The 27,131-nt window shown below is 34.5% G+C and overlaps 2 protein-coding genes across 20 annotated transcripts in view; one reads left to right on the top strand and one right to left on the bottom strand.

Moving 5' to 3' along the window:
* Positions 1 to 27,131, top strand: part of LOC145313047 (uncharacterized) — a 154,599-nt gene that overhangs the window by 15,996 nt on the left and 111,472 nt on the right. The gene's annotated exons all lie outside the window — the stretch shown is intronic.
* Positions 17,269 to 26,052, bottom strand: LOC145313049 (uncharacterized). Of its 3 annotated transcripts, XR_013877226.1 has the most exons (9): positions 25,924 to 26,052; positions 23,835 to 23,972; positions 23,158 to 23,301; positions 22,506 to 22,601; positions 21,533 to 21,624; positions 20,676 to 20,747; positions 19,897 to 19,956; positions 19,050 to 19,136; positions 17,269 to 17,302 (listed from the first exon to the last, which is right to left on the bottom strand). XR_013877226.1 is itself a non-coding variant. In XM_080152303.1 (5 exons), the coding sequence occupies exons 1-5, from the start codon at positions 23,206 to 23,208 to the stop codon at positions 19,911 to 19,913; spliced, it is 357 nt and encodes a 118-aa protein (XP_080008429.1). In that variant the 5' UTR covers positions 23,209 to 23,478; the 3' UTR covers positions 19,288 to 19,910. The 3 variants fall into 3 exon arrangements, 1 of the variants encoding a protein (XP_080008429.1); XR_013877225.1 differs by lacking the exons at positions 23,835 to 23,972; positions 25,924 to 26,052 and having other exon boundaries at positions 23,158 to 23,478; XM_080152303.1 differs by lacking the exons at positions 17,269 to 17,302; positions 19,050 to 19,136; positions 23,835 to 23,972; positions 25,924 to 26,052 and having other exon boundaries at positions 19,288 to 19,956; positions 23,158 to 23,478.

Here is a 27,131-nt window from a genome sequence, read left to right as displayed (position 1 = left end):
ACACTTGTCATGTTTAAAAAGAAACTACACATTCAAACTATTTTGTCTTAAAAGTGATTGTTTGTCAGCCTTTTTGATTTTCTTTTAAAGGCAACTTCTCTTCTTGGATTCTAAGAACTAATCTTTGCAAAATAGCCTAATACATGCCAAGAACCAAGACAAATTCAAGACCTTTTGGTCATGTGGTAGCTGAGATTCTGTTGGATTTTTTAGTTCATTTTATAGAATGAATAAAATATAAAAATTAAATGTCTCTTTTCAATGACATTTATATTGATATTATACTTGAAGTTAATATTAATTCATAATATTTAGCAATGTTTGTTTATACTTAATTAATCCATTCGGTTTTATTGGGTTAAAACTAAGCAAAGAAAAACTATTCTGCTGTTAACTGTTGTTTAGATTGCTAGCTCTTTCGCCCCTATCATCTAAGGGCTCTATATTTAAAGGGGTAAGTGAAAGCGTCAGAAAAAAATGGCTTAAAATCATCCTAAAGCTTTCCTTAAAGGAAATCTCTTACAACTAAGTAGTTATTAATATCCTAAGCTGGTAAAAAAAAACCTTACTACTTCACATGTTAGGATATGATTCCCTAATTTTTATCAACAAAGAATTTTAATTTCTAAGTGGATTTTTGATACTATCTGTTTTTATCCACAAGCTATGTGTCTACATTTTCTCCTTTTCTATCTCTTTCTTTCTCTCTCTTCCTTTTGTTATTGCTATTATTATCATTGATTTGTCAAAGTTAAATCAGATATTTTTTTATGTTGTTGTTCGGTTGATACTGCCAATTTCTCTTATTTGTTAAGTTAGACTTTAAAATAAATGATCTCATATCTGAATAAAGAAAACTTTATGTTTATTATTCTTAAAACGTTAGGTAAAAGGTTTCAAGCAATTTTTGTATTAGTTGATATTTTATTATTGAAGTTGGTTGCTATTTAGGTTTTTATTTTTTTGCTTATTTGTTTATTTATTTTTGCTGCATGAAATGAACATATTTATATTTATCTACTTATCATCAAGTCATTGATTCTTTTTCCAAGTGTCTTGTACACAAGTGTTTTAACAACATTATAGCAAAGAAAATAGGCCTGCTGCCTCATAATAGGTAAAGACGTTAAATATGGATTTTTTGTTAAATTGTTGGGGATTTATGGAAGAAAATTAATGTCTCATTTCGATTTTTGTGCTTATGAGGCAGGGATAAATCATTGGATGTTAAATCTTGAAGGTATCCAAAGTTTTATGATCAGTTCCTCTCATTCCTTGTAGTAAGAACAAGGGGGGGGGGGAGGAGTTCTGACACATTTGCATAAACCTGGAGGCCCGGAGCTCCGGAACCTAGAGGCCTATCCAAAAATTTTAAAACTTTGGAAAATTCATCATATAAGAATGATTTTATCTTTTATGACCTATCCTCTCTGTCCAAAGATAAAGTCAATATACCAGGGTTACGCAAATGTGTCAGAACTCACCCCCCCCCCCCCCCCTCATGTTCAGTGTCCAAACTTTTTCATCAACAATAGGTTTATTTTGTTTATTATTATCAGAAATGTATATAAATTTATCGCCCATTGTCTTATCCCTTAAGATTCCTTCTTTTAGCTCTTTTTTAAAAATCTAATTACCCATTTTGTACTAAGATAATCCTTACAGAGTAAGTGAAAAACGTGCTAATTATTTTACAACTATTTTATTGCAACATAGTCTAACTAGTAGGTAGTTTTATAACTAACCATTGTTTTGCTTAAAATTAGATCTTTAATTCAGTATTTATTTAAAACTACGAATACCTATTGAATATTTAAATTAGCTAAAAATCTATAAAAATGAGGGCTCCTTATTATAAATAAAAGTACAAGCAAAACAATATACTAAACCAGTGTCAGGACCTGTTTAAATCTTCCACGAAATGGTTCATTAGTTATCTAAATCTTAGCTATACAAAAAAACTTACTACTTTATATTGTAGGATAAATCTTATCCTACTACTACTATATGAAATAGTTTGGCTTCTGAGAAACATATTATTAAACAACAAGGATGACAGAATACAAAATAGAATATCTTAACACGATTTAAGTTAATAATTCCATATATTCATGAAATAGTTTTATATCATTTTTGGACGTTTAACTCTTTTTACAAATGTATTTAATAAAATGGTTTCTGCATGCCAATATTTGCAATTACAGTTTAATTACATTTATCGATGTACGTATTAACGTACATACATACCCTTGTTTGTAAGGTAGTTTCGCTACTGAAATATTGAGTCATGTAATCTTGTGTACTTTTCCTAGGAATTTCAAGCTTAATTCATGAATCAAAAGTCATTTAAATGAGCAATATTATTTAGTAATCTAAATAAATAAGACAATTGCCGATAAATTGATCCCCAATGATGATACACAAATTAGCCCTTCTGTTGATTACAATGAGTGGTTGAAACGTTTGGACACAACTAAATTAACCAACCAATAAAAATTCCACAAATGTCCCCAAGGTTGCTAAGCCAAAGTATAAGAAAGTGTTATTATAAGACTTTGGGGACTAGCTCAATGTTCCCTTCCTCCCTATTATAAAGTGTTAAGTTTTTTTTTTATATCTCACCAACAGATTAAGGTCCCCATTTTAGGGAAGCTTCACGTAGCTCCTAGGATAGTTTCAGGCTATTTTATTACTAATTAAAAAGTTTCATGCTATTTTTTGTCCCTTCGAATCATCTTAAGTGGTGCCTTCTGGGGAGGCGTTGTATAAGTCTTGGCTAGGTTTTTGGCTATTTTTGTATATTGCCCTTATTTTTTTTCGCCAGTCTACATTAGATTACACATTCTATATAATATTGGAAATTAAAGTCTACTACTACTTTTCTTTTTCTTTTATTTTCTTTCCCTCTTTTTCTCTATCTTTCTCTCTCTCTTTATCTCCTTCTATCTATTTTTCTTTGTATAAATAAAATAAAATCAAACATCAGCAAATCTTTTATAGTCGTGGATCACCCATTAAACAGAGATGGGGGGATAGGTTTTAGGAAAATAAAATATACATCTAAGTAAATCTGGGGTTCTAAGGGATAACAAAAATTATAATAAACAAAATTACCCCTTCTGTAGATTGAAAAAATCACGATTTGATAAAAGTATTTACAAAAAGTATCCGGCCCAACCCTAATTTCTAAGAATATATGTCTCTTCTTTGTCTACTATTAAAATCTATCCTACAAAATTACTATCTATTTCATCTATCATTTTATTTTGTACCCATTCTTTTTAATAAGCACTAGCGGATGCGCGCCTAGCCTCTATCCGATCTGAATTTGAAGGGGAGTAAGGGGAGATACAGAGATCTAAAGGAATAAGACAATGCCCGATAAATTTATGTACATCCCCAATGATTATACACAAAATTATCACTTTTGTAGATTACAATTAGTGGTTGAAAAGTTTGCACACTCAACTTATTGAATACACCAATCAAAATTAAATAAGTCCCTTAAGTTTTAAATCCATTAAATAAGAAAACGTTTTTATAAAAATTTTGGGGACCAGTGTAATAAAAAGCGCAATGTCCCATCCCTCCCTGAGAAATATGGCCTAAAACCATGCAAAAAAAGGGAAAGAGATCTTAAGGGACAATAGAAAAACCCTGAATAGAAATTGCATTGCATATATTGCATACATAATATATAGTAAATTGTAATACATATATTTGAGGAGTATTAATACAAACTTTCAGGATATTGTACCCCAAAACTTTTGCACTTAATCGGGGTTGCCATGTTTTATTCAGTCTTAAATGCTCATTTTATAAATGTTTATTATGCATTTACAAGCGGCTACGCCACTAGAGGCCTTTAGTTTATTCTGCTGTTTTGAGAGGGGGTATTTTTTTCTAGAGCTATTTTTCTTCCTTTAATATTTTACCTTCTCTAGACCTATGAGAAGCTTTACTGTAAAGGAGAACTATAGCAGTCTAGAGGTTATTGAAATCTAAAGACCCAAGACACATAGATAGACAGGCAACCTATTACTTTTATATAGGGTTTTCTATTTTAGAAAATAGATGGATTTACATACAATAACTTTTACTGTTATTTTATTGCTATTAGCGGCATCGCCCCTAGCCTCTAGGGGCGTTGTCCCAAGAGGTAATTTGAAAACAAAAATTAAGTTGTTCAGGTGCTGCAACCACCCCATTAAAAAAACGGGTGTGGTGTTTATTTTTTTTTTTTGGGGGGGGGGGGGGTTTGGGTGTCCAACACCCCAAGAAAATAGCCTAAAACTACTACAGGACCAGTAGGTATATTCCCTGAAGAGTAGAATCCAATCGGTTGAGTGGTTACCGAGATCTTAAGGGAGAGACAGACGGACGGACAGACATTAAGCTACTTTGTATTATAGATAAGGAAAATTGGGTAAAATCTTAAACTAATTTTAATACTTTTATCGTCAATATATAGTTTGAGTAGAGGCAGAGAGAGAGAGAGAGAGAAAAGGAAAAGGAAAGAGAGAGATAGAGAGAGAAAGAAAGAAGGTGGGGGGGAGGTTTTGGTTTTTAATTTGCAAAGTTTTGGCATGGGTTGTTTCATTCCTGGGAGGGAGGGGACATTGGGACTGTTAAATACATTAGTACCCAAAAATTTATGATCACTTGTGGCTCAAAACTTTGGGTACTATTACTAAATTTTGATTGGAATTGGTTCGAATCTAAAAAGTATCCAGACTAATCAACCAATTTTTTTTATTTATTGAAAGGGTAATTTACATCAATTTATCGTTCATTGTCTTATCCCTTTAGATCCCTGAATGTTTCAAGGAGGAGGCTACACTAATATCTATCTATCTACCTATCTATCTATCTATATACCTCTCTATCTTTCTATCTATCTACCTATCTATCTATCTATCTATCTACTTGTCTATCTTTCTATCTATCTACCTATCCATCTTTCTATCTATCTACCCTTTATCTTTCTATATATCTACCTATCTATCTTTCTATCTATCTATCTACCTATCTATCTATCTACCTATCTATCTTTCTATCTATCTATCTATCTATCTATCTATCTATCTATCTATCTATCTATCTATCTATCTATCTATCTATCTATCTATCTATCTATCTATCTATCTATCTATCTATCTATATATCTATCTATCTATCTATCTATCTATCTATCTATCTATCTATCTATCTTTCTATCTTTCTATCTTTCTATCTATATCTTTCTATCTATATCTTTCTATCTATATCTTTCTATCTATATCTTTCTATCTATATCTTTCTATCTATATCTTTCTATCTATATCTTTCTATCTATATCTTTCTATCTATCTACCTTTCTATCTATCTATCTTTCTAATTCTATCTTATCTACCTGTCTATCTTTCTATCTATCTGTCTTTCTTGCTATATAAACCTATCTATCTTTCTATCTTTTTATTTATCTACCTATCTATCTTTCTTTCTATCTATCTATCTATCTTTCTTTCTATCTATCTATCTACCTATATCTTTCAATCTATCTACCTATCTATCTTTCTTTCTAGCTTTCTATCTATCTACCTATTTATCATTCTTTCAATCCGTAGCTCTCAAGTATCTTATTGGACAAGACAAGACAATAGTTGATAAAATGATGTACATCCACAAAAGTACCCCTTCTGTAGATTAAAAAAATTGGTTAAAAAGTTTGGACACTATTGATTTGGAACCATATAAGAATAATTCAATTAAGTACCTAAAGTCAACGAATAAGATAGCGTTGTTATAAAGTCCAATGTTCACCTCCTCTCTAATTAAACGGATTAATATATCATAAAATAAAATGATGTTTAAAGGGCTATAAAATCATCATGTTTGAAATGGATTTACAGACTTGAAGTTGATATGCTTTCAGAAGTGTGTCATCCTGTAAAGTTTTAAATCAATAGGACAAGTCTAACATGCTTAAACAGAGCTTTAAAGAAATATTGTATTCCCTTAATCATATTCCCACTATTGAATGATAGAAAATACAAAATAGTAGCGAGTAAAGAAATTTTAACTCAGTTACTCGGGTGTTTCTTTAAAGCTGCTGATATTTTTATATCAAAATATAGCACTGTTGATGAGGTGATCAAACAAAATTAAGACGAAATTCATAAAAGGACCAAGGAAATCTTTAGCAAAAAAATAGGGTTTTTTTTTGTTTTGGGGCGTTGGTATACCAGTAGGTATATTCCCTGAAGAGTAGAATCCGATCGGTTCCGTGGTTACCGAGATCTTAAGCTTCAGACGGACAGACATCATTCTACTTCGTATAATAGATACTAAAATGATAAAATCAGACCAAATGTACCTATTGTTTATTTTATTGTGTAAAGCATCAAGTTTAAACAATATAAGTTTGGAAAAAACAATCAAAATTCAAACCAAAGGTTTTTAAGGAAACGAATAAGATAACTTGGTTATAAAACTTAAGGTTCCAACGTAATTTACGTAATGCCCCCCTCTCTCTCTGATTCTTATGGTACACTATTTTACTGTTCTAATTATTTTAAAATCTATTTGTAAGTTGGTTTGGACACCATTTTGGTGTTACTATATCACGAAACTTTACAGAAATAGAATTCAGTTATGCAATACAAAGTGTGCCTCCAATGAAGCGGATGACAAATGCTATTGTCAACAGTTGGACTAACTAGAATTAACATATATAGTTTATGAACGTGTTCTTTCATGCGTTGGGCACCTTTTATTAAACTTTGATTGGATTGTACAACATAGCAGCGTCAAAACAGCAATTTTATTATAAAGGGGTAATTTTGTATTTCATCATTGGAGATGTACATCAAATGTTCATTTATTGTCTTATCTTTCCGATTTTGATGTCTGTTTGTTTGTTTGTACCAAAGATCTCGCTAACCGCTGAACTTATAGGGTAGCTTCTCATAGGCCCTGGGAAGGTTTATAACTATTTCAGGGGAGGGTAAAATAAAGTACCCCCACAAAATTTTTCTTTTTTCTTTTTAAATCTAAAATAAAAAAATTGGTTTTCGAATTCAAATCCCCCTCCTCAAGTAGCCGCTAGAGGCCTCTAGGGGGGGAGGGGTTGGGGGGGAGCCGCTAGTTATCCAATAAAGCACTATTTTGTTAATGAAATATATTTGGCTATTTTCCTGAGTATTAATTTCGTAGGAACACTCTGATTTAGGAAAGGGCAGGGGGGAAACATTTATAAATATTAAATAGATTTTATTTTACGCTTTACTTATGGTTTTAGGCTTTCTTTTTTGTAGCGTCACTACTCTGTAATTAGGAGTGTCCATATATTAGTGAAATAAAACTTCTACATCAAACTTTATTTCAAAAATATATTCCTGCCGCAAAACTTAAAGTTTTTTAAACACAAAACTTTGGGTACTATAAATGAATCTTGATTGGTTGGTCAAAACAAGCATAGCAGTTATTTTGCCTATCATAATGGGGGTGTACATCAATTTATTTTCTCGTATTCATTCGAATCCGGTGGATAGGAACCGGTTCTCATCCATACGAAAAAAACTATGTCTAGCATCGTATTATATACAGCTTTCTACGAATATAAAAATGTACAATCATAAGATTAAAACCATTTTTTAGCCAGTGCCTTCGGCACCTCGGGGCTAAAAAAACTGGTTTTAATCTTATAATTGTACATTCTTGATCCGCGGAAAGCTGTTTATAATACGATGCGAGAAATCACTATTCTTTTGTCTTATCCCTTAAGATCTCTGACTTTTTACAAAATATATAATGATGTGTTTTTTCTACCTAGAGGCTAAAATATATTTAGTGTCGATTTAACAAACTAAATAGCAACTTCAACCTTATGGTATGAAAGTTTTGTCATGGATCTTAAGGTACAAGATAATAGGTGATAAATTGATATAGATAAACAAAATTACCTCTTTCCTAGATTTTAATTATCGTTTGAATGTTTTAAACCAGCGTTGCGGAGCCGCTTGTGAAAACGACGGCTCCGGCTCCGACCTATATTAAGAAAAACTCAACATATTTTTTCTTTGGCAAAGTCTATTTTTGACTTTTGAAGGTTTTAAAAGTTCAATTTTTGATAAAAATGGACTTAAAAAGTTAAAAACTTAATAGGGGCGTTTGCACACGACACAACAGAGAGTTAAAATTAATAAAAAATCTAAATTTTTAGCTAACCCCGAGCCGTTTTTAACGAAAATTACAGCTCCGGCTCCAGCAAAATAAGGCGGCTCCGGCTCCACAACGCTGTTTTAAACACTTCTAGTTTTAACCAACCCACCAAGATTTAATAAATGTTTTAAGCCAACGAATTGGAGAATGTGTTCCCTCCTTCCCTGAATTTTGCCTAGAAAAAAAGATGATACGACTTTTTATTTAGCGGGTGATATTTCATTTCAAGAACATTTTTTGCCTCCAAAATACCCACTTTTGGAGATAATTGTCTTTGTTTAATGATTTTGAATATCACTTAATTTATTTTAATTAACTCCTTATCAATAAAACATGGTTTAACATTAAAATTTTTGTGTATCGAATAATTTTTGTTGTGTTAATATTATTGTTTTTATTTAGGTTTATTCTTATTAAATATTAATATTTATAGAATAGAGATAAATGCATAAAAGGGGTAAAATATCAATGTGATTGATCAGACTTCTTGAAAGGAGAGGAAGGGCGGTAAAATAGCCTAAAACCATAACATTACAAATAATTATCTCAAAACTCATGTTTAACGTATCTTAAATGGAAATCACAATTGGTTCAGTGCAAGTGGTTAGTAAAATCTTTGGGTCAAACAACAACAAAAACCTTACTACTTTATATGAAAGAATTTTGAAAATTGTAAATGTATCCTTATAATAAAGTAACAGGATGTGTGTCTGTCTGTTTGTTTGTACCGAAGTACATATCTCGCTAACCGATGAACCAGGGTAGGTACTATTTTGGGGTGGGTACAACCACCCTCCCCAAAGTAATCGACAAAAATAAAATATAAAATTGTCACCCTGCAGACAAATTTGCAATTAGCTAAAAATATAACTAACACCATCTATCGGCCAAATTTTTTTTTGTAAATAGCTCATTTTTAAATAGATTAAAAAGAAACAATTTTACGTGTCCATAGCTTAATATTAAGCAATATTGTTAGATTTAACAAATGTCCCCTTGGGTTTTGGTCATTCTATATTATTGTAATCTACACATTATCATTAATATTTGATAAGTAAGTGAATGAAGAAATTTACTTGGCAATTTCCCTTCAATGGTATGTGGACCTTAAAAACACCTCTCTTTTATTTTTACTTTTGAGAGAAATTTGATGATTCTTTTAGGTTAGGTTAAGAAAGTCCCATATGGGGGCTAGAAGGGAAATATACCTCAGATGGCTAGTTGACCTTAAAAACGCCTCTGGTTTATTTAAAGGGGGGAGGCGGTTGTGACACTTTTTGAAATAAAAACTAAAAGTCAAAGGAACTCGCATAAAAAAAAAGTTACAGCACTGAAATTTGCTATGGCAGTTGCTTTAAAGAGGTACAATGTGGAACTGTGAAGAAATGGCGGTAGAACCGCCGCCATCGCCAATTAGTTTTAGGCGTGAAACGGCGGTAGCGGCGGTTTAACTTTTCTTCACATTGTACCTCTTTAAGGCGACTGTCATTCAAAATTTCAGTGCTGTAACTCTTTTTAAGTTGAATTCCTGTAGTTTTGGTTTCAACAAGGATGACAACATCCATAAAAGCGAAGCACTAAAACGGTAGGACAAACGGACATTAACAGTATAGTATCTGAACTGAAAAATCGGAACATAAATGTATAAATCTCGAATCAAAATTGTAGGTAAATTTGTTGAAAAACTGCTTAAAAACAGGATAATGTTTATGGACATACTTACATTTTTGGACTTGATTATAGAGTTGCTTCGCTTATAATAATGTTCTTTGTTGTCCCAGGAATCAATATACCAAAAATCAGATCAAACGGATAATTAAAACACTTTAAAATTTGTTGTTAAAAAAGTAGAAAAATCAACATGTTTAAAATGGACGTACGGACATTTTGGTAATGATTATAGAGTTGCTACGCTTTCTAAATCGTACCCAACTACTACAGGAATCATCATGCAAAGTTTGAAATCGATAGGACAATTCTAACATGCCTAAATTAACGAATAAAAGCTATCTATCTCGGACGAACGTACGGACGGACGGACGGACGTACGGACGGACGGACGGACGGACGTACGGACGGACCGACCCTAATTATAGAAAAGCTTCGCTTTTAAAAAGTATCACAACCGCCTCCCCCCCCCCCCCCCCTTAAAAGGAAAAGATCTTATTATAGGTTATGATATGATAGTGGGGGAGGGGGGTTTATGGGGGAGTCTATTTAACTATTACAGGGACTATTCCAATACTAACTTGATGACGTAGCTATAGACAACAAATATGAATTTATAATTTTTATACCGTATTTAGTTTTTTTAACAAGGATGATAATATGTTAATAGTCAAAGCCACCTTGTATTTTTGTTTGTTAATATTTATAAAGTATTTTTTTCATTATTAGGTAAGTTTTATTCAGAAAACTAAAGAACTCTACTGAAGTTATTAAGAATAGTACTTTATAATTTTTCATTTTAATATCTGCTGAAAGCTGTCTATACTTTGGTAGCAATACTTAGTATTTTATTTAATACTAGTTGCTTCGCCCCTGGCCTCTAGGAGAAGACGAATATATCATGAAAATAGCCTAAAACCACCCCAAGACATATTTAAACCTACCCTGAAAGAAATACCAGCCGTTTCCGAGAACTTAAGCAACAGACAAAAAAATCCTTATAGTATTTTATATGCCCCGCTTTTTATGGGTATTGTCTAATGTAAATAGTAGTATGTTCTTGTAAACTAGTAAAAGATAAAAGATAGCGAATTATTAATATTAGATTAATAGTTTTAATCTCTTTTTATTGTCATTTTGCTATTAAAATAAAAAGGAGAAAAGTTTTTTTATACAAGAATAAGTTTTAGCCAGCAAGCGAAATAAATCTAAAATGATACTTAGGGGGCAGACAAAAAGGTCGTCAATTTTGCTGTGTGTTGCCCCCCAACGACAGTTGAAAATCACACGGTTTATGTTTCGTGATTAATTTGGTATAAAATGGGTTTTTACTGTTGGCAACAAATTTTTTGCTAATATTTTAATTTTTTTACTTAATTCAAAGAACACTTTGAGTAATACAATCTCGTCTAGAGACAATTTTCCTCTATAAACTAAGCAGGGAAAACACAACGAAAGTTATTTCTATCTTTCATTCTAATACCAATATTCATAGTATGCTCTATAAAGTAATGTGTTATAAAATATATCAAGCAGAACTAAGGACATTTTGTCGTAATAATGATTATTTTAAAAGATACATGCGCATAAAAAAGTTCCCATTTTTATCTTGTGAAGGTTGATTTATATTTTTATAGTTTCCGCTATGTCTAACCCAGGCCATGGAGGGAAGGGACATTGGCTGTGAATTAAAACTTGTACCCAAAATTTAGTAAATATGTCCTCTTATTCGTTTGCTTAAAAACTTTGGGGACTTTTGTTAACTTGAGTTGTACACTTTTATCTACAAATGGGATATTTAAATCAATTACAATTGGGGGTGTACATCAATTTATCGTTCATTGTCTTATCCCTTAAGATCCCTGTTCTATCCTAACTTCCCCCCTAAAACAAGGATGACAACATCCATAAAAGCGAAACACTGAAACGGCAGGACAAACGGACATTAACACTTGTATAGTGTCTAAACTGAATAATCAGAATATAAATGTATAAGAGTCGAAGCAAAATTGTAAGTAAATTTGTTGAAAAACTGCTTGATGCAGGATAATGTTTATGGACATAATTACATTTTTAGGACTTGATAATAGAGTTGCTTCGCTTATAATATTGTTCTTTGTTGTCCCAGAAATCAATATACCAAAAATCAGATCAAACGGATAATTAGATCACATAAAATTTTTTTGTTAAAAAAGTAGAAAAATCAACATTTTTAAAATGGACGTACGGACATTCTGGTAATGATTAAAGAGTTGCTACGCTTTCTAAATCGTACCTAACTACTACAGGAATCATCATGCAAAGTTTGAAATCGATAGAACAATTCTAACATGCCTAAATTAACGAATAAAAGCTATCTGTCTCGGACGGACGGACCGACCCTAATTATAGAAAAACTTCGCTTTTAAAAAGCATCTTATTTCATATTTAAACCTAACATCCCTTTTTAAATTAAATTCAAGTAAAACATCTTTTTAATTTAATAGCGGCTGCGCCTGTAGTTTCTAGCACCCTAAATAGCCAAAGTCTTCCCATCACTATTACAAGAAAATGTTTCTGTAGTTTCTGAGATCTTGTTCGTCATATACTCACATAATATCGACGTATTTAGCTGCCTTGCAATATTATATCTATTATGACTATTTATACCTAGTTAATGTCATATAGTTGATTTAATAAAAAACAAGGATGACAACATCCATAAAAGCGAAGCTCTGAAACGGTAGGACAAACAGAAATTAACACATGTATAATGTCAGAACTGAATAATCAGAATGCGAATGTTTAAGAGTCAAAGCAAAATTGTAAGTAAATTTGTTGAAAAACTGCTTGATACAGGATAATGATTATGGACATACTTACATTTTTAGGACTTGATTATAGAGTTGCTTCGCTTATAATATTGTACTTTGTTGTCTCAGGAATCAGTATACCAAAAATCAGACCAATTGGATAATTAGGTCACATACAAATTTGTTGTTAAAAATGTAAAAAAAATCAACATGTTTAAAATGGACGTACGGACATTCTGGTAATGATTATAGAGTTGCTACGCTTTCTAACTCGTACCTAACTACTAAAGGAATCACCATGCAAAATTTGAAATCGATAGGACAATTCTAACATGCCTAAATTAACGAAAAAAACTAATAAAATTTTTTTTAAAAATCAACATGTTTAAAATGGACGTACGGACATTTTGGTAATGATTATAGAGTTGCTACGCTTTCTAAATCGTACCTAACTACTAAAGGAATCACCATGCAAAATTTGAAATCGATAGGACAATTCTAACATGTCTAAATTAACGAAAAAAGCTATCCGTTACGGACGTACGGACGGACGTACGGACGGACGGACGGACGGACCGACCCTAATTATAGAAAAGCTTCGCTTTTAAAAATGATACAAGCATTAAATGCATAGCAAAACACTTTGTTCTTTATATTGATATGCTTATAGAATTAGTTAAAAGGCATAAAAACATTTGAAATAAAAAGGGTTAATACACGATAAATTGATGTACACTTCGAAAAAATTTTATTACTATTACTGCAGATTAAAATAATTTGTGTTAAAGTTTGGACACTGTTAGTTAGTACTATTTAATTAGGATTCAATAAAGTTTCTATGCCAACGAATATGAAAACATGTTTATATAACTTTGGGCTTCAGTTTAATTTACAGTCATAGTAATGGGGAGGTGGGTTGTGCTAAAATTCCGTAAAGATGGAGTTTTAAGGCTTAAAAATAGTAGTAGAGCGATAATATTCACTTAATATGTGTATTTCTTATTGTAAAGAAATATAGACAAAATAAATTTTTTAAAGTTAACATAAATTTTATTGTTCTGCTACTGTTTTTAAGCCTTAAAACTCACACATTTACGGAATTTTAGCACAACCTACCTCCCCCTTTGTCATTGCTGTACTACTTATGAAAATGTTAATTCTTCCTTTTTCCATGGATACTTAAATACCTAGTCCATGCTTTTGTAATTCCCATAAAAAAATGAAAAATTAATGACATAAACCTTATTAAAATATTATTATATGTATACTTAGTGAGCAAACACAACCTTTAGGAATTATTTTATATTAGTTTATATAGTTTTTGCAATATTACCAAAAAAATTCTAGTTCAAATTGGTATTTCTATCAAGTTATTAGTTACTAAATAGGATTATTCAAAGAAAAATAACAAATTACCATTATACAACTTAATACTTTCTTAAAAAGCTGAACAGTTTAGAAGTTATTGAAATCTTAAGCTTCAGACAAAAAAAAACCTTATTACTTTATATAATAGGATTTAAGAGTCTAAAATAGCTGGTTTTCTGACAGGATTGAAATATTAAAAAATATCTTAATATGCCATGGGGTGGTTTAATGCTATTTTTTTGCTTATTAGTAAGAACAATTTATGTTTGTTTTGGGTAGTAAAAATGACATTGTTAAAAAGATTGTAAAAAAAATGTTTGAAATATTTATTTTCATGAAAAAACGTCATTAGTGTGAAATTACATTTTGGTAGAGCGGCTACTCATTAGTCATTTAGGGAGAGGAAAGTGGACTGTAAATTACACTGGTACCCAAAGTTTTTTCAATTGTTGGCTCAAATACTTTGGGTACTTTAGTTGAATTTTCATTGGTTGGTTCCAGAATTTTCAACCAGTCTACAGGAGGGATAGTTTTGCTTCCCATCATTGGGGATGTGCATCAATTTATCGTTCATTGTCTTATCCCTTTAGATCCTTGATGGATTTCATACTTAAAAGATTTATTATGTAGGCATTTGTGGTAATCAACACCCAAGTTTATGTATCCTTATCCCTGTTCACATTCCTATACTTCTCTGGCTGAGTCAGACCTCCACTTGTAACCGCCACCATACTCCATCCTGCTGTGTTGAGGGCTAGTTGATTGTTGCAGGCCAAAGAGTGAATACGCTTCCTCCCGTCTGCATTCGGTTAGATACAAGCCTATAAGTCTAGGCTGGCGGTATCTATATTTCCCACGTGTTCAAGTACGTCGTTTCTTACCTAACTAAGAAACAGGACGTCCAAGCCTTTAATATATATATCATAATAAATATATCCTATAATAATAATCCCATTAATCTGCCTATTTCTAACCAGTTTTATATGTTTAATAAATGTGTATTTTTTAGAAATACTTTGTTAGATTATTGATTATTAAATTGTATCGGAGCTACTCTATACTCGTATTCGCAGTCTGTCTGTACATCCCCTCATACGTCATTTTGGCGCAGTCTTGTCTACCACTCATTTTTTGAGGGGGGAAGGTTTGGATAATTAGCGTACAGACAAAATTAAATTGTAAAGTAGCTTCGATTGCAAAGTGAAATTAATATTTTCCTGATAACTAAGTTTATTCACGGAAACGGTTTACAGTAACAATTTGTTACAGAATATTTATAATAATTATTTCGTGGCAAACTGCCAAATAAAGATAAAAAGGAACCCGCCTTTTATTTTCACACTAGTATTTAATTTCACACATTTCCATATTTTCTCCTTAAAACAGGAAGAAAGGGATATTCCCAAGTTCTTAAAAAGCTTCGTGGTAGACAAATCAGTGTTAACGAACACTACACTCCAGCATCATGACCGATAAGAAAAATGATGATAAACAAAAACCGCCGCCTCCGCCGGCTCCGGCCGTCTCTGGCACCTCGCAGCAGCAACAGCAGCAGCAGGCTGACCCGCTTTCCCCTGAAAAAATTAAAGATCTCATATCGGAAGCGTTAAATGATAAGTTAAACGAATATTCGTCACATTATAGAGATTTAATAAAACAAGAATCCGAGATTATGCAGCTCGAATTAGAAACAAAATGGGCAGGGTTTAAGGACACAGAATCACATCGCAGATTATTAGCCGATACCGACATTTTAGATCTAAAACGCAGAGTATCAAAACTCCCAGCGGACGGAAATCTTGGCCCATTGTTTGCGGAAAAAACGTTAAACGAAAGTCTTAACATGACTCATTTTAACACCATAGGTGATGATTCAATTAATGCCACTTTTTATGACCGGATATCGGTCCAGCAAAAGATAAACGTGGTTGAATGGGTCGCCAAGGATAGGATGACAGCCCCAGGTTGTATGGCCTATTCAATTGTAGGCTTTATAGGTCCGGCGGATAATGACAATTGGATGAATGTAAGAGAAACTTCTCTAACTGAATATGAAAAAACCTTGCTAGAAAGGATTCCCTTCATCCCTGATAGGATTAAGTCGTTAGAACCCCTCCGTAAAACTACAAGGTCTGCACCCAATGTAGCAACAAGACCCTCTACAAGAAATACGCCAAACACAGGCACAGCCGCAACGGCAACAACTAGCGCCGCCGACGATGACTTTATTAAAGAATGCTTTATTAAGGGACAAAAATGGGATTCCGATTTTGCGAGGGATGCCCCTAGGTGGGACGGTAGGGCTGACTTTGATAACTTCTTTTCTAATATGTGGAGGGTTGCAAAGACATATAGAATCTGTGACCCAATCCTTTTTAAGGATATTTTATACCAGCGAATCTATGACTCTAGAGGGGAACGATTAGGAGACTTAATTACTCCTGAAAGAAATCAGGCCTTATCTGCTTTAAGTTATTACCTGATGATTAGGAGGCTGGTCACTCCTTTCTCGGATCCAGAAGTAGCCTCTCAGTACTTCTACAACCTAAAACAGGAGACTAATCAACCCCTTGACACCTATTTTGAAAACAAACTTAGGGTGTTCAAACTCATGAATCCTGGTCTCATACCTAAAAAGAAGTGGAAAGAATTCTATCTTAACGTTAGCAAAAATCTGCTGTATACCAACCTTGCCATAGACATGGCCAATTATGTTGAGAGTATGCAATTTTTGGACGATTACAACGCTTACTTAAATAAACTTATTAATCTCGGACAGAGATACGTTAACTGGGATGGGTCTGGCCATATTAGCAAGGAAAACCTCTCGGCTTGCTATTCTCAAGCCATGGAAATGTTCCTACCTAAAAATTCTGCGGAAACGAAAAAACAACCCATAATCAGTATTATCGAAGATAATATCCCCACTAACACGGCAATGTATAAGGAAAACTTAACCGAAGAACCTGACGAGGTTCCTTCTTGGGTAGACCATGAGGATGATCCTATTGCTTGGGATCAAATCGAGGGCGTCATAGGAGCCTTTAATGGGAGGAGTAAAAATATTAAATGCTGGCATTGTAATATCCCTGGCCATGTAGTGCAAAATTGCAACAAAAAGAAAGCTGGGGAGCCCCCAAATCCTGAGTCCCGCTTTGGTAAAACACGGAGTAAATTCACGCCTAGAAAAGCTCCAAGTAATAGTAATAAAATACCTGAGCAGTATGCGCGTAAAACCATCAACCAAATGGATCAGGAAGCCAGCGAAGAATCTGAAATAGATAAATATGTACAAGCGATTGTTAAAAATCACGTCCACTAAATGTAAAAGTGGATTTATGCGATATTAATTGTCCCTATCCCAGAAAATAAAAATTTGCTGAATGAGTTTCATATTTTGATATGAAAGATAAACAAAATATCCCATGCCAAGCTAAGCTTGCAAATTCCTTAATATCAAATATCCCTTGCCAAGCAATGCTTTGGCGCGAAAAAATAAAACAAATTATTGTTATTAAGTCTGACTAAGCAACACAAAATAAACTCCTCCCCCCCTCCTTTCCCTATCCAAATATAGCTGATACAGGAAATTGGGGGAGATAGGGAAGTAACCTGAGGAGCATTTCACATGCACTTAATATTTCCATTTTTAAAAATCTAATAGTCTTTATCAAGAAGCTAATAAGTGAATACCTATTTTTTATTTAGTAGTATTTATTTTTAATATCGCATGACCTATCTAAAACGTAAATATCGTATATTCTAAATGTATATATAGTAGAACCTAAAACATTCTAGTTCAACTTTTAACCGCTAGGGGAACTTAAGCGAATTATCCGTATATAAACAATGATTTTTGAGTTGAACCCTCAGTATCAATTTTATCTGAGAGTTGCTCACTCTTAGCCTCTGATTTTTGTGGCTGAAATATCTCAGCAATTATGTATAATAACTTATCCATATGGATAAATATTGTTGCATTTTGTACAGTGACAATAATAGAACTATATTTAATTTATTATGTATCCGAAAGATGTCGCCTAGAATGCTACCGCGGTCCGTATAAGTAAATGATAAGATTAAGAAGGGGGGGGGTCTATGGAAAATCTGTATAAATACAAGCAAATTTCCAAATCTAATTCAGTTGTCCTTCAGTTCTTTGTTGTTATCATTTACTCATTTTTGAGCTGCAATCAAGCAGCATTTAAAAATTAAAATCTTTAATCACTTAAGATGTGATTAATAAAATCTTAAAACATTTTGATTAAATTATTTTCCGCTAGGATTACTAGCAGAATGAAATAAAGTTAGTTCTATTAGCTTCCGCTAGGATTACCAGTGGAATAAAAAGTCTATATAAAAGTGAATGCACATTATTAATCGAGGCCAGTTACTACCAAAGCAGTTACTACAAACCACATCCTATTTTTTTAAGCTGATTTCAGCATTAATTATATTCTAAGTAAATATATAAGCTTGTTCTACCCCATAGGTGGAAAAATTAAGTATAAATACTAACAATATCAGAATAATAAACCAGTCATCATTGACCCTCTTTATTATATTAACCATATCTAATAATTTCTGAGCTATAATTTAGCGCTAACATTAAATTATTTGTATCGTGAATCAGATACTGACTAATGACACTACATTTTGTATAAATACAGATGTAATTCAAAAAATAAGTCAGTCTGTTTTTAATGTCTTGTTAGTTGCAAGCTGAACACTTATTTTTAAGCTACCTTGTAGCCCTTCAATCTTTTAAAACTTTTTAGTTCAGTTTTATTCCGATAGGTTTCTATCATATATCCAAGTATATAAATAAGGACCCGTATAAAAATTAAGTAGTTTCTTTAGAACTATTAACATTCTCATGCTTATTGAGACATTTCTGGAGCTGAAAAGCGCTTGATAAAAAACTTAATGAAACCCAGAAAGCTATACAAAATTATTTTAACAATTAATCATATTGTTAAAACATTTCATTATTTAAAAAATTTCGATAGACAACTATACCTGGAACACAGGAAGTCTCTGTGTGAGGATTACCATCGTCTAACCGCTGAGGTGGGGATCTTGGAAAATATGCATCTTAGGCTTCGACTAAAAATATAATTTATTTTATAATGCCTATCTGTGCAAAACTAAAAGTTCTTAATCCCGTGGGGGGGGAATTCCTGCAACACGCTTTAGTGGATACAGGAAACAACTTTAGGTCCCTTATTTCTAGAGAAATCTTAGATGATAACAAAATCACATTCACCCCCGCCAATCTTAGCGCTCTGTCTGTAGATTTAAAACCAGTAAATATCATAGGACATGTAAGTTTAAAATTCAGCTTTGATGGGTCAGATAAAATATTCGAAGAAACGTTTTACATCCCTGAAACGACGTCTAAAATTATAAATCTAGGATATGAATTTCTCAAAGTTAATCGAATTAATTTATTATTAGATAAGTTCTCCTTTGAGCTCCCCACTGGCGAGCAAATCCCCATAGAAAATTCAACAATTAATATAGTTGAAGAAAGTAAAAACATACCCTTAATTCCTACAAGTAATGTTCATACGGAACAAAACTCCCTTATCCCGGGAATAAATTGGAGTAACAAGGGGGGTACTGGGACATTAAAACAAAATAAAACATGCGTAAAATTAGCAAAGAAAACAACATTCTTGCCGGGGGGGAATACAACGGTGATAACAATTCCTATTCATCAGAAAAATAGGAAGCTGTATATATCCCCAAATAATTCTAAAATGACAAGCCATAACGGCTTAATGCTTATGGAGGGTATTTATAATGTAAATGAGAAAGGAGAATGTTGGGTAAATTTTGTTAATTTAGCAGGAAAAAATATTACCTTATTGGATAACGTTAAAGTTGGATATTGCTTTGAATTCGAATCAGATCCCCCAAATTCCTGCAATAAAAGTATTAATCAAATAAATGAATTACCAGGAACTACACTTCTTAAAAGAATTAAATTCATTAAAGAAAAATTAGATTTAGAAAATAGTGATCTTATCAAAAATAACCCAGGGATGAAGGAAAAGGTAGTAAAATTATGCCTTGATCATTTTGATATATTTTCGGCTGACGATGCCGATATCGGTAACTGTGACCTCTTACAGTATAAAATAGACTTGATCCCCGGGGCTAAACCTATTAAGGCTAGAAACATTCAGTTAAACCCATTATATGAAGCCAAATTAAAAGAACAAATTGAAAATTGGCTAAGGGGGGGCGTCATTGAGGAGGGCTACAGCGAGTGGTCCTCCCCAATCTTTGGTAAAGAAAAAACCGACGGCTGGGGGGGAAGGCAAGCTTAGGTTCGTTATCGACTTTCGTGCGCTTAATAGTGTAACACGAAAAATTAATTGGCCCCTTCCCCTGATTTCTAGTAATTTAGAAAAATTAGGCACTGGTAATGTATTTACCACCCTCGATTTGACTAGCGCATTCCATGCGCTAGCCATTTCGAAGGAAAGTAAACACTTGACCGCGTTCACAGCCCTTAACAGGCAGTATCTTTTCAAGAAACTGCCGTTCGGACTGTGTAACGCGCCAAGTGTTTTCTGCCACTTGATGGACAAAGTCCTAACCCTTATCCCTGGCTTATATGAATTTATAATATCTTACCTTGATGATCTTATTATATTCTCAAAGAATGTTGAGGAACATCTGAAACATCTCAGAAAACTCTTCGGAGTCCTAAAAATAGCAAAACTTAAGTTAAATCTAGCCAAATGTAAATTTTTCACATCCGAATGTACATATTTAGGTCATATAGTCAGTTCCCAAGGACTTAAAATGAACCCCGAATATTTAGAACAAATTAAAAATTGGAGCAGGCCCAGGACAGGCAAGGAACTCCAGCGTTTCCTGGGCTTCTCCAATTATTATAGGGCCTATTTCCCATCCTATGCGAAAAATTCTTGTACCCTAGATGAACACAGAAACGATAAAATTATCGAATGGACTAATTCCCTATCAAAAGATTGGGAAAATTTCATAAATATGTTCTCAAATTCTATAAGTAAAGGCTACCCCCAGTGGGATAATCCTAACCCCTTTATAGTAGACGTAGATTTTTCTACGAGTTATTTCGCTGGAATTCTCAGCCAAAATCAGGGGGGGGTAGAAAGAATTATTGGAATATGTTCCAAAAAATGTAACGGGGCAGAGAAAAATTATCCAAGTTATGAAGGCGAATTAGCATGTCTAGTATTTGTTCTTAAAACCTTTCTTCATTATTTAAGATTCAGAAACTTTATTGTGCGTACAGATTCGATTTCCTTAGTTCATTACAAAAAATGGCAAAAAGGAACAATAAATGGTGTAACTGTAAGATGGATTTACTTCATCCAAAGTTTTGACTTTACAGTAATTCATCGAAAGGGTAGGGACCATTGTAATGCCGACAATTTATCTAGAGGGCAATTTTTATGCAAAGAACATAAGGAAACCGATTGTGAAAAATGTACTAGCTCATTTACCTTGGATCCTTATGAACAGGATTGCCCATACCAAGACCAGATTTTTGAGTTACATTCGGCTTCGGAAGTCGGTGTGAACAATGTTTGGCAATCTGAAACACAAAAAGATCAAGTATTATCTGAAATTCGTAGGTGGATATTCGAAAAAAAGGAATTGTCGAGCTTTGAAAAAGCTGAACTAACCGGCCGGAAAGAGGTCCTTTTTAAATTAATAGAACATTTATACGTTATGGAAGGACTTCTAATATTTAGACAACCTCTTAGCAATGGAACATTCATTGAAAGACCCGTCGTACCCATTGGATTATATAATAAAGTTTTTGAATTGGCACATAATAATAGTATAGGTCACAAGGGGGTTAACGAAACAACACGCAAGATAAATGAAAGATTCTTCCTTATAGGAATTAATAAGTTTGTCGAATCACGCATTAAAAATTGTATTACCTGCCTAAGAAAAATAGGACAGGTACCTAAACACAAGCAACCTATCACCCATTCAGCCATTAGTCACGAGATTTTTGGCCAGGTGTCAGTAGACCTTATCGGTCCTTTAACCCCTAACTATTTTCAAGGACAACATGTCCGTTACATATTTATACTGGTTGACCTATTCTCTAGGTATATTATCGCTCACCCCATCAAGGACGCCACCGTGGAAAGCACGGTGAAGGTCATCCTTGAACAGGTGGTACCCATCTACGGCTTATTTCGGTCATTGAGAAGTGACAGGGGAACAAATTTTACTGGGGAAGTTTTCAAAAAGGTTATGGATGAACTAGGTATCGAAACTAAACTTATTCCCCCAAGAAACCCTAATAGTAACCCATGTGAAAGGCATAATTAAAGCATTTATGCAGGTCTAAGATCCGATGACCGATTTGAAAGTAAAGACTGGGCAAGAAAATTAGCCTTGACCACTTTTGTAATTAACTCTAGTACGTCTAGAAGAACGGGGTATACGCCTTATTACCTCATGTTCGGCAGGCAACCAACTCTCAATCTCGATTTCTTTTCTCCAATCTTGCAGAAAAGGCAGGACATTGACTGCAGGTCTTACTTGAACTACCTAAAAAATTTGGAAGAAATTATTGCACAGGTTTCCAAAAAATCTAAGATTTATTTAGAGTTTCAAAATAAATCTAGGAAGGCTTCATCTCCCCTTTTCGTTAACGACGTGGTCTTTGCATTTTTTAACCTAGTCAAAATAGGGGTCAGTAAAAAATTGCAATCTTTCTATGGGGGTCCTTTTATTGTAACAAAAAAATTCTCAGAGGCCCTTTTTGAGCTCAGTCCCTTTGGATCAAATCCAATAAAAACTAACCAAGTTGTTAGTAGAGATAAAATACGGAAAATAGATTCTAAAGTAGAATTATTGGGGGAAACACTTTCCTTTAACGTCTTTCCTATTGAGGAAATCGTCCCGTCTGAGGAAATAACCTTAGGAATAGATAATACCGGGCAAATCGAAATAAACGATAATAAAGGTATGGAAAATGACGATTTTACCTACCTAGATAACGATGGTGACGATTTTATAGAAGGAAACCCTGAAACTAGTCAGGATTTACCCCAGGGGGAGGTGGATTGTGATGGGGGAGGGGATATAATGGAAAAAAACTCACCATTTGAGTCACAGCCCAAAGACCAAGAACCCCCTGGCGCAGATCGGTCATCCGGTCCTCAAATTCACGTCGAAAATAGTTTCTTGGAAGAAACCGTCCCGTCCGAGGCTTCTTTCTTCGCACAAAGACCCAAACAATCCAGCCCTGAAAAGGTTATTAACGTTAACAAACAAAGCATAGTACCCAAGTATATATTAGAAGAAGAAAGAAAAACTAGGTCACAAGGGGGGGATAACCGCATACATGTCCAAATCGGACTGCATAACCCAATTAAAAGGAAAAAATAAAATGTATATAAATGTATTATATAAAACCAAGGTGGCAAATGTATATAGCTTAATCTACGTATGTATAATAACGAAAATAAACAAAAAAATATATGTTAAAACTAACTAATTAACATATTTCAGAGAAAAACGAGAAGCATAGAAATAAAATGCAGCATCATTTGGCAAAGGCACCAGGAGCTCGAGGTAAATTTATTTTGGGATTCTTGGGGCTTTTTATTATTTTGGCAAAATCAAATGCGTCCGAAATAATACAAATAGATGCGACTCAATGTGTAGCAAACGAAAATCCGCGTTTGAAAATCTCTGAATGCGCTGCGTTTCTTAATATTACTAATATTGAACAAAAACAATTTCACCTGCTGCAAAAGGTTGAAAGAAAAATTATACCTGGAATTCGTTGCCACCTCCGAACCAGTACTCATTACTGGTATTGTGGCAGATATAGCCACATACACCTCGCTGCTCCAGCTCTTGTAGAGATACCGAACCTCGTAACTTATGAAGACTGTTACACCATGTCCAAAACTAAAATATTTAACTTTGAAGGAAAATCAGTCTCGGTGTATGAACACCAGATGTCATACACGCGTTTCCTGGTAAACGGGACACTTACTTACCCTAACAACATCCTTAACGGCATCGACCCCGCCTGCGAGGGGAACGGCGTAAACATTAACGGCATTTTTATCCCTGGGACATTTGAGGAAAAACAAATAGGGGTCCAGGCTGAGCCTGTTGAATTATTACAAACAAAAGCGGGCTGTTACCTGGGCAGTCACTGGGTGGGAAACAATTGTTTAGATCACAATCTGAGATTAGGCTACGATAGAATTATCTCAGATGATAAAACTGATAGCGCACAAAAATTCACTTCTCCTTGGCGAACGGTAGACATCTTTAATATTTCATTGTTTACATTTGAAGGAGAACAGGGTACCCAAAAATATCTAGTGATCGATCCCCAAATTACTCTAGCACTAGAACTTAAAGATAAAAAACATTTTGAAAGTCTAATTCCCGAATTATTTTATTACAAAACTAATATTGATAACTTAATGGTATGGTTCACAAATGCTATAAAACCATATTTCCCACTCCTAAACGCTAAAGAAAAAGATGATATGTTACCACTAGAGATTTTCTATTCCTACCAACAATATAACAAATTAATTGTCCCCGAAACTCGCTGTTTACAGAACCATTTTCTGTCTAAAAGCAGTATTCAGACTCATCGTAAAAAACTAGTTAGGGCGCTCGGTGAGCTGGATTTAGTAATACAGTGCGACAGTCTTAAAATCAATGTTTCTTTGGGAGAAAATTTACCCTGTGTTGTGGATCATTTTTCGGTTTCAATCAATAATAAGACTATGGGAATATCCCCATTTTCACGCAGATTGGTTAATACCACCCATTTAACCCCGACTAAATGTGCCGAAAATCCAATTTTCTTACATTTGTACCAAGGAAAATTCCTTGGTAATCAAGGGCAGGGTATGCAAATACTAAATGTAAATCAATATCTTATGGATAAACCGATTAGCTTATTTCTATATCATTCTTGGCAAAGCCTAGAAAAAACTAATTTCTCAGAAAGTGCCGAGGAATTATACCTCAGCCAACTTGCCGCAGACTCCAATAATTTTGAAGTAAAAATAACTGACTCCTGGTTTATTCAAACGTATCATAAGGTGGTTGATTTTCTATCCAGTACTTGGTATCATATAGTGCTTGTAGTAGCAGCCATCCTTACAGGAATAGGGTCGTTATTATGCGTCGCTTTTATTATCTACATATTAGCCTGCACCAAAATTCACGCGTACAAAGAAGGAGGTACGAGTGAAACGCACGAATTGCGGGATTTTACAAATAATGGGGAAAACTAATCCCCTCAAAAACGGACGACCTGTATCAAGCATATACCTATAAAATTGTCGTCCCTAAAGGTCGTCTTTGTAAAAATATTTCCTTATTCGGTATAAGGAATTAATGACCCTTAATTCTAAGTTTATTATTTTTGTTTTAGGATATCCCAGGCGGAATTTTTCAAGGGGTTTTCACCACTCCCATGGGGCCGGTCACTCTTCATACCGTCGAGAATATGAAGAGGCACCCTTTTACAATGAAGAGGACTATTACTATGACAGCAATCATGGCTATCCCCAGGGCGGCCCTGAGGAAGCCTACTATGAACCTGATGAAAACAGGTATCAGCCGCGTGTAAAACCGCCGCGCAACCCTGAAAACCTCAGTGAACTGCAATGTGTCTCAAAGTCAATCCACGTTTACCGCACCGCTAGAAAAGATGTTCCAAAGGAACTCCTAGACTTGCAAGAAAAATTGCGGCAGGCTAAAAACTTAGAAGCCAACGAATATTCCGATAAAGCCAGGTCTAGAACCAGACCTCTAATGGAACAAAATAGGGGAGGGGAACCGCAAAAAAATCGGGTGGAATCGCCGCCAAAACGTAGTGCCTCACCTGAATTGGAGGTAGTCGCCGTAAAATCTGCCCCAAAAGCGGTAGAAAAACGTCCGCCAACACCAACAGGCAGCGGCGGCCCAGTAGCCAAAAAGGCTAAGGTGGAAATTCAACCGCCTCCATTACCCCCTAAAAAGAAAGAGACATTAGCAGAAAACAAAAGTGAGCCTAAGGCTTTTTGGGTGACCGCTGAGGAATGGAAAAAAGTCCTATCCTCCACTGTAAAAGAAGCAATGGAGGAAGCTCTTCTCCCCTTCCAGAGAAGTCTGGAAACTAAAATTGCTAGTAATGCTTCATTTGTTGAGAAAGCATATATACAACATGGCAAGCGCCTTATTGAAATTTCCGCAGAATTACTGCGGAACCGCAAAACTTTGCGCGACAAAATTCGCACCGTCTCTGAGGACTCGACCGTTGAGTTAAAATCACGAATGACCACGGTTATTGAGGCCACTAGTCGACTGTTGGACCAAAACTCTGACAGGGTAATTAAATATATTAATACTCGTTGTAATGTAATGAATGTACCTGGGCAGAATGTGGCACCCATAGAGGCATCTCTTCCCGCTGGGGACGTACCCCGGCCAGATGATGATGGAGTTGAGCTGATCTCCCATTATGGCGGTTCTGAGTGCTCTAGTGAGTACAGGCCCACCGATAGAGAAGGCAATCCAGAGGTCCTGGATCCTGCAGAGGAAAACAGTGACACAGAGCTCGATGCTCAAATCAGTGAGCTCTTTCCATCTGGAATTGATCTGCCTGTTAATCCGCAGGCTGGCGCTGCCTCTGAAGATCCAGTAGCCACGGCTCCCTGTGAGGGCATGTTAGCCCTCCAGAATGCTGTTGCTCCAGAGCCTCCAGCAGCTCCAGAAAATCCTACTCCCGCTGAACCCAATCCTGTGGATATCGTAGAGAGGGCTATGGCCGCAATCGAAGAACCTGCGAGTACCACATCAACCCGCAGAAGCCGGCGTGCAGGTCAACTGTGAGGGAATATTTCATATTCCCTCAGAGGGGGCAAGTGTGGTAATCAACACCCAAGTTTATGTATCCTTATCCCTGTTCACATTCCTATACTTCTCTGGCTGAGTCAGACCTCCACTTGTAACCGCCACCATACTCCATCCTGCTGTGTTGAGGGCTAGTTGATTGTTGCAGGCCAAAGAGTGAATACGCTTCCTCCCGTCTGCATTCGGTTAGATACAAGC

This window comes from Acartia tonsa, chromosome 3 (genome assembly GCF_053477335.1).
Source record: "Acartia tonsa isolate MP-2025a chromosome 3, ASM5347733v1, whole genome shotgun sequence".
NCBI lineage: Eukaryota > Metazoa > Arthropoda > Copepoda > Calanoida > Acartiidae > Acartia > Acartia tonsa.
The sequence above is the reverse complement of the archived record's forward strand: the minus strand, read 5'-3'. Positions and strand labels throughout refer to the sequence as shown.